The following is an 8,197-nucleotide window of genomic DNA, read 5'->3' on the forward strand; positions in this document are numbered from 1 at the left end:
AGATCATATTTCTTAGAAAAGTGCTTAGCAGTATGTTTTGTCCTTTGTCCTGTTTTGTCATGTCTTTTTTCCTTAGTAACAGTGAAGTACTTGTGCTATTTATTTTTGCTACTTTTTACCTTTCAGTTTTTATTTGTAAATGATGATGTGTAATTTTGTTTTAAATTGTCAGTTTCAGATATTGTTAAGCTCAACTCAGTAATTGCATAATGGTGGCTCTTTTACCAAGTTTATCTTTCCCATCCTATATGCACATTTTATTTATTTTATTTTTCATCCTAGTGTTTTTATGTATCTATTGCTGGATGAGATTTTTGTTATAAGTTACAAAATTCAGTTCTACATGAATTAGTTTTAAAGTCAATTGATAATTGTGTTAGTGCTGCATATTGAATAAAGCCTCCATAAATATTCTCAAGTTTTTAATATATTTACAAAAGAGAATGATTCGTTCCCTATACTTCTGGTTTATTACATGGTTCATTGGTATTTAGTTTTTATTCTTGGGATTAAATTATTAATTTATGTAATGGTAAAATAACTTAAATCTATATATTTCCTCTGTAGTGTTGAGGATGCTACTTATCTATTTTATTACTATTATTAAGTTTATAAGTGACTTGATGTTTTAGTTCTGTTTCTGATGGTACTGGCAGAATAGTACCTTATATAATAATCTCAATATAGCTTGAAATATTTTTAGAAATCTTTTCAAGAAATATTTTTTAGAAGGTCATATTTTCTTGTTTGAAACTAGTTATAAAGGCTAGAATGACTAGTTGGAGAGGATTCTTGTAATTTATTAGACTGGATTAATTTTCGTTATTATGGGTACATTGATAAGACGTGGATAATTTATTTTAAAGTTAATTCAGTTTTTACTTACTGTGTACCTCCATTAAGAAAGATATTAAGTGCTCATTTGACAGTACATATACTAAAATTGGAACAATACAGAGAAGATTAGCATGGCCCCTGCTCAAGGATGACACACAAATTCATGAAGTGCTCCATATTTTTTTAATGTACTATGTGATTTTTTTTTTGTTTCTTTGTATGTTCTTTCCCCATGGTACAATCCTTGTTCTCACTGAATTTGATTCCAGTGTCCTGCATCTTGTATATACATTTTTCTAATTTGGGGAGGGGAAGGGAAATAAAACCGCGGAAATAAGGATTCAGGATGACCCATTGTAATAACGAGATGTACAAGACAGTATGTTGAAAACGAACTTTACAACTTTGTAGGGTGGGGAGAGTTGGGGAGGTGAGGAAGGAAGAGATGGTAGGAAAAACAAAGGAGAGTGTAACAATGCTCAATAGGAGATGGACTCATTACCTTGCTTATGTAACTGTAACCCTTCTGTACAGTATTTTTACAATAAAAAATACATATTAAGAAAAATGATATACCACTAAAAAAAAGAACGATATTAAGCCAGAGTATGTATTTTCATGAAAGAATGTAAATGTTTTGATTTGTGGATTGAAAAAATATAGTGAGATAATTGATTTTAATAGGTACTACAAATGTCTCTCAGGTATATAGTACTTTCAGAAGTATGAGGGGAAAAACATAAAAGGAAGATCCTTGAGTGGAATACATGATTGAGGAGTTGTTATTCCTTTTGCATTAATCGTACTCTGATTTTGCTTTCTGCATTTCGACTTCAATGAAGTTACCCACAGTCAACTACTGGCTGAAAATATTAGATAGAAAATTCCAGAAATACAGTTAGTTAACAGATTTTAAATCGCACGCCACTCTGAATAGCATAATGCAATTTTGCGCCATCCTATCCCATCCCACCAAGTACATGCAGTTTACCAAATGTACATGCTATCAGTCCGTATCCTTCTTGCTTATGAGATTCGCTCTTGAAGTTTGCTAGTGCTTATGTTCAAGAAACCTTTATTTTATGTTTTAATAGCCCCAGAGCCCAACAGTAGAGATAATGGTGATTTGGATATGCCAAAGAGAAGCTGCAAAGTGTTTATTTAAGGGAAAATGCATCCAGTAGGGGTTTTAGAGCATGGTCCTCTTAGAAATAGTGTGGGGGGGGGGGAATCTCCTGTATTCACCATTTATTCTCTCATTAAATAAATAGTGAGAATATCCTACATTCCAGGTATTTGCTTCATGATGGATTTTATACTGAAAACTGTGGATTTATGTTTTTTACAATATAATGTTTAGTCAGATCTAATTTTGGTAACTATATTGTATAGATTATAGATTATAGTAAATTTTATAACTTTGCAAAGGTTGAGGTTTATAACTTAGGTTAATATTTCTCAAGTTTTTGAGTAGAGTAGGTATGCATGTGTATAGAAGAACATACACACTTTATAATACTCCCCTTTTTTGTTGCTGTTTTCAATTCTTACAGGTTTTACACAAAAATGGGATGGCAGAATTTTCTGTGACAAGTAATGAAACCATCACCGTTTCCCCAGAGTTTATTGGCTCCCGACTGTTACTGAAATTAAAGGAAATGGCAGAGGATTATCTTGGGATGCAAGTTGCCAATGCTGTCATTTCTGTACCAGCAGAGTTTGACCTGAAACAGAGAAATTCGACAATTGAGGCTGCCAACCTTGCAGGTAACAGCACCTGTTAAAGCTTGAAAATCTTTACAAGTAAGATTCAGTGCTGTGTAAATTATGGAACTGTAGGAACATAATCAAACTTGAAAAGAGAGAGGCAAATTAGGTTATTTTGGAGTTTTGTAAAGGATAATTATATTAGCTTTATAGCATAATATAAAATGTTTCTTTAGAACAAGCATCAGATAGGCATATGACACATTCTCAAAGAACTGGGATTCATCTAGTGAGGAATTCTTTTGTTTCAAATTTTCCTTAATGTTAGGGTTATTTTTTCAAAAAAATCTGAGGTGAAACAATTCTTTGAACACTTTGAAATATTGAGTGCCTTAGCAAATAAAATAGATAAAATCATCTTTTATGTGAACAAGAGGGAAACAGAATAATATAAACTATGAGATTTTCACAGAGCTTCTTAACTTTAGTTTTAGTGATATTTGGGGTTGGATACAGAATATTTAGCAGTATCCATACCTGTACTCACTAGTTATTAGCTGCATTCTCTCCCACCGAGTGATGACAGTCGATTCATTGCCCTGTTTCCTGGAGATAGAATTCCCCATGCTTAAGAATCAGTGTGTGTATCAGAAAATAACATGCTGTCAAGGAAAGAACAGGAGAAAGGACCCAGGTGATGGTCAGAGAATGAGGGGCTTGCAGATTTGTAATGATCTTGTTGAATATCTCCTTGAAAACATGACATTTAAAATGAGTGGAAGGAAATGAGCTCTTACCCATGAATACACATGTAGGAAACAACCAGTGCCACACTCATTAAGTGGCCATTTGATGGTAAGAAGATAGAGAATTGGCCAGTGCAGCCAGAACATAGAAATGAAATTGGAGAGCTAAAATGAAGGTGTTATATTTATAGGAATTCTTCAGAGTTGGAATGTTCTATTGCTATGAAGTATAATGCCATATTACTTTGCAAGCTACTCTTTTAATGTGAAAGTTAATCTAAAGTAGGACTTTGTTCAGGGACTAGCCTTTTGCCTATTCAAGATAAGATAAAAGTTTCTTATTCCCATAACAATTATATATTGTTTCTCCTATGTTCCTCAGTTGAATATGGATACAAAAATGACGATATTTTTGAAAATATGAATTAATAAAGTATACTTATTTTACTAAATCTGGAGTTTTATTATATAATACTCTTGGAGTAATTGTAATGATATCATTTAGAAAATCCTTGACTGGAGCTGGGAAGGTGGCTCAGTGTAGAGTGCTTGCCCTGCATGCATGAGGTCCTAGGTTCAATTCCTCAGTACCACATAAGCAGGAAAAGCCAGAAGTGGTGCTGTGGCTCAAGTGGCAGAGCACTAGCCTTGAGCTGAAGAGCCAGAGTTCAGGCTCCATGACCAACAAAATAAAGAAAGAAAGAAAAAAGAAAATCCTGGACTGTTCTAATTTTTATTCAACAGTACTCATATCGTAGAAGAAATAAGCATGCTATAAAGTTGAATGGGGGGGAATTTTATCTCATGGATTGTTCTTTATTCCTCACATCTAGGACTAAAGATCCTGAGGGTAATAAACGAGCCCACAGCAGCAGCGATGGCATATGGTCTCCACAAATCTGATGTCTTCCATGTCTTGGTTATAGACTTGGGTGGAGGAACCCTAGATGTGTCATTACTGAACAAACAAGGAGGAATGTTTCTTACGCGAGCCATGTCTGGTAAGAGGGGTACAGAGAGAGATGGATGTTCAAGCAATGGCTTCTTCAACATACCTACCATGTAACAAATTGACTCTTTCAGAATACTGGACTTTATCTGGAAGTTTTTGGTATATATTATTTGTAATGTTCTCTGTATATTTATAGCAACATTTTTAAGTGTAAAAAAATGGGTGGGTAAGTGTATTCCAGTGATGGAAAGTCAATTTAACAATCAAAAATTTACTAATGAATTTACAATTGCAAAATAAAACAGGAAAGCCATAATTAGTTTAGTAGATGGAACTTTCTTTAGATGCAGAAGAATAATCTGATTGAATTCAGTTGCCATTCAGGACAATTATCACTCTGTAAAATGGACGCCTAATAATAGTTATCCACAGTAAACTTAGCATTTATGTCATACTTAGTAATGAAAGACTAATATCAGGAGCAAGGAAAGGATGTCCACTATGTTGAAAGTTGTAGACATTGCAATAGAACAAGAAAAAAGAAAGACATAAACATCAACAAACAAATGTTTCTCTACTCATAGATGACATAACTATTTACTGTAGAAGATTCTAAGGAATCTACATACCAGCTATTGAAACTATTAAGTATTGTTGCCATATAAAATAGTAATTCATTCTCCCATCAAAAAGAAAAACCAAAGTAGGCATCATGAAAGTCAAACATTAGCTGTAGGCCTCAAAACCAGTAGAATTTTCTGGTGATGGTGAAGGGAACAGAAAGGAAGAAAAATTTAAATTTTTGGGTAATCAGTTCATTTCATTTGTTTAAGATATTGTAAGGAAATCTAAAATTAGTGTTACCCAACACTAAATTTACTTGAATACATTTTTTTTTTTAAGATTTTGCTTTGTTTAATTTAGGTTGAAGAATTAGCCTGTATTGAAAATTGAGCTGTAACATTATAGTGTTGTTGTTGTACTATATATTTTTTTCTTTTACTCAAACTCTTTTTTTTTTTGTTGGTTGTGGGTCTTGAACTCTGGCCTGGGCACTGTCCCAGAGGTTAGCTCAAGGCTAGTTCTCTACCACTTGAGCCACAGTACCACTTCCGATTTTCTGGTGGTTAATTGGAGATAAAGAGTCTCATGGACTTCCTTGCCCGGGCTGGCTTTGAACTGCCATCCTCAGATCTCAGCCTCCTGAGTAGCTAGGATTACAGGTGTGAGCCACCAGCGCCCCACTTCAAACTCTTCTTTTGAGCGAAGATGAATGCTGGGTATTTATATTATATTGTTCTTTTCTGCTGGACTCATTTACCCTTTATGAAAATAAGTATCTAGTAGTACTTTTTAATTACAGAATGCAGTTTCTCCTATTGAGAGTGGTGATATTTACTGTTTCTAAATTCAGTCTCCATGTTACAATAATTAGTTGATAACACTTCCTTTCATGTCATTCAAAAGTGTTACTCCCTCTCTGTACTGTTTTTGTGAAGCTTTTTGTTTTGTATTTTCCCTCTCTTTCAGAGTTCTAAACTCAGGGCCTGTGCTGCTAGGCAAATGCTATACAACTTGAGCCACATTTCTAGCCCTTTTTGCTTTTAGTTATCTTCCCATACAGTCATACATGTTTTGCCCAGACTGGCCTTAGACTGTGATCTTTTACCTCCATCATCCACATTGCTGGGGTTGGATGTGTGTATCCCTACTCCCAGCTTCTTCTTTGACATTAGGTCTAACAGTTTTTCCCCAAACTACCCTGTCTCTGTCTACTAAGTACCTAGTGTACTCTTATGTACACTGCTTTAAATCAGTATATCTATGAATAAAAACATATTAAATAAGGGAATTGTTATTCTTAGAATATATTTAGATATTCTTAGAATAATTTTGTATGTACAAAATTGTATACATACAGACCATTTATTTATCAACAAGTATAATTCAGACTCTTTTATTATCCACTCAGGAAACAATAAACTTGGAGGACAAGACTTCAATCAAAGGCTGCTTCAGTACTTACATAAGCAGATCTATCAGACGTATGGCTTCATCCCCTCTAGGAAAGAGGAAATCCACAGATTAAGTCAAGCTGTGGAAATGGTCAAATTAAATCTGACTCTTCAACAGTCTGCCAAGATGTCAGTATTACTAACGGTGGAAGAAAAGGACCAAAAGGAACCCCAGCTTAGTGACACTGAGCTGCCCCAGGCTCTCCTTACCCCAGCGGACGCACACAGTGCGAACAAACTGCTTACTCCAGGCCTTTCTAAAAAGGAGCATGGGAAAAGTCAGGTTTTGTTTGAAACAGAAATATCGCGGAAGCTCTTTGATACCCTTAATGAAGATCTCTTTCAGAAAATACTTGTGCCCATCCGACAAGTGTTAAAGGAAGGCCACCTGGACAGGACTGAGATTGATGAGGTGGTTTTGGTTGGGGGCTCTACTCGTATTCCGCGAATCCGCCAACTCATTAAGGAGTTCTTTGGGAAGGATCCCAACACATCCGTAGACCCCGACCTGGCCGTGGTGACGGGAGTGGCCATCCAGGCAGGGATTGATGGAGGCTCTTGGCCGCTCCAAGTCAGTGCTTTAGAAATTCCCAATAAGCATTTACAAAAAACCAACTTCAACTAAATGCAGAAGGAATGGTGATCATTTGTTATCTTTTCTGATCATCTCTTCCTGTTATTGACCACCTCTGCCCAAAATGCAAGGGTCTCACAGATTTACCTAGAAAGCAACGTTTCCATACAGGAGAATTTTGGCTAATATTTTGAGAATTGAATGTGACCGAATTGATTCTCTTTAATCTTGGAGAAGTGTCATTGTAACAAATACTTCTCAAGTAATTAAGAGTTGACTCAAAATTCTTACCTAGGGAGCACTGGTGGCTATATTTTCTAGATTTTGGAAGAAGATAACCATATGTGCTTAACATATTCTGTAAACCCTAAAGAGTGCCAATGATAAGGTTCTCCATTCTTACTTAATTGTATTAGTAAGAGCTGGTAATGTGACCTGTACTTGTAGGACAGTGTTGATGTGATGTATTTACATTGGCTGGGAGAGAGCAGTATTAAGCTGCATATCCAAGACTCAGTAACTGCCATTTACAAAGTTAATGTGACAAATTCAGTATCGGATTACATGATTCATTCCTGTAGTCTACATTCTGCAGATTAATTTATTTCAGTAGATCAGTTTATTCTGTTTCTAAGATAGCTATTAATTTATTCAAATTTCTCTATGCCAGCTAGTGGAAACCCTAATTTGTATTACAGTTCCTTCATCTCCTGTGCATCATTCTTTGCTTGGATTTCCATAGTTCTGTCTAGTTAGAAAACAATGGGGGAATATTAATTACATTTAATGTGTTAATGTCATATAAAAGCCATTGCGATTTTGTTATCTATAACCTTTGCAACATTAGTTATCTAATATTTTTGTTTTTTATTTTGTTTTGTGTTTTGTTTTTGTTTTTGCCAGTCCTGGGGCTTGAACTCAGGGCCTGGGCACTGTCCCTGAGCTTCTTTAGGTCAAGACTAGTACTCTACTACTTGAGCCACAGTGCCACTTCTGGCCTTTTCTGTTTATGTGGTACTGAGGCTCAAACCCAGGGCTTCATGCATTCTAGGCAAGCACTCTACCACTAAGCCACATTCTTAGCCCTAATTACCTACTGTTTTTATTTCTTTAGTTCTGGAAAAAAATAACTGTTTAAGCTTCCAGATGTTATTTGATTGAGCTTTACTAAAAGATTTTTAATCGTATTTGATTTTGAATGAAGAAAATGTTCTCAACTGTTAAGAGCTCTATTATTTCATTGTTGTTTTAAAATAGTTACAATCAGATTATTTTCAGCCATAAAGTTAGCATGTTGTAAAAATAACATCTTTGTGAAGATTGGAAATAAATATAATGTGGGACTGGCAATGTGGAAACATTTCCC

The 8,197-nt window shown here is 35.0% G+C and overlaps 1 protein-coding gene and 1 non-coding gene across 2 annotated transcripts in view; both read left to right on the plus strand.

Moving 5' to 3' along the window:
• The window catches only part of Hspa13 (heat shock protein family A (Hsp70) member 13), a 10,777-nt gene extending 3,024 nt beyond the window's left edge, over window positions 1–7,753 (plus strand). Inside the window, exons 3-5 of the mRNA XM_042676888.1 lie at window positions 2,391–2,604; window positions 4,124–4,291; window positions 6,215–7,753. Of these exons, the coding sequence (XP_042532822.1) occupies window positions 2,391–2,604; window positions 4,124–4,291; window positions 6,215–6,882 (1,050 nt within the window). The 3' untranslated portion in view covers window positions 6,883–7,753. The remainder of the gene's footprint in view (window positions 1–2,390; window positions 2,605–4,123; window positions 4,292–6,214) is intronic.
• Window positions 915–1,020, plus strand: LOC122105708. Its single transcript, XR_006147068.1, has one exon. It is a non-coding gene; the product is annotated as a U6 spliceosomal RNA (small nuclear RNA).
• Window positions 7,754–8,197: the final 444 nt, after the last annotated feature.

Source organism: Dipodomys spectabilis, unplaced genomic scaffold, assembly GCF_019054845.1.
Source record: "Dipodomys spectabilis isolate Male_0828 unplaced genomic scaffold, ASM1905484v1 ptg000032l, whole genome shotgun sequence".
Classification (NCBI taxonomy): domain Eukaryota; kingdom Metazoa; phylum Chordata; class Mammalia; order Rodentia; family Heteromyidae; genus Dipodomys; species Dipodomys spectabilis.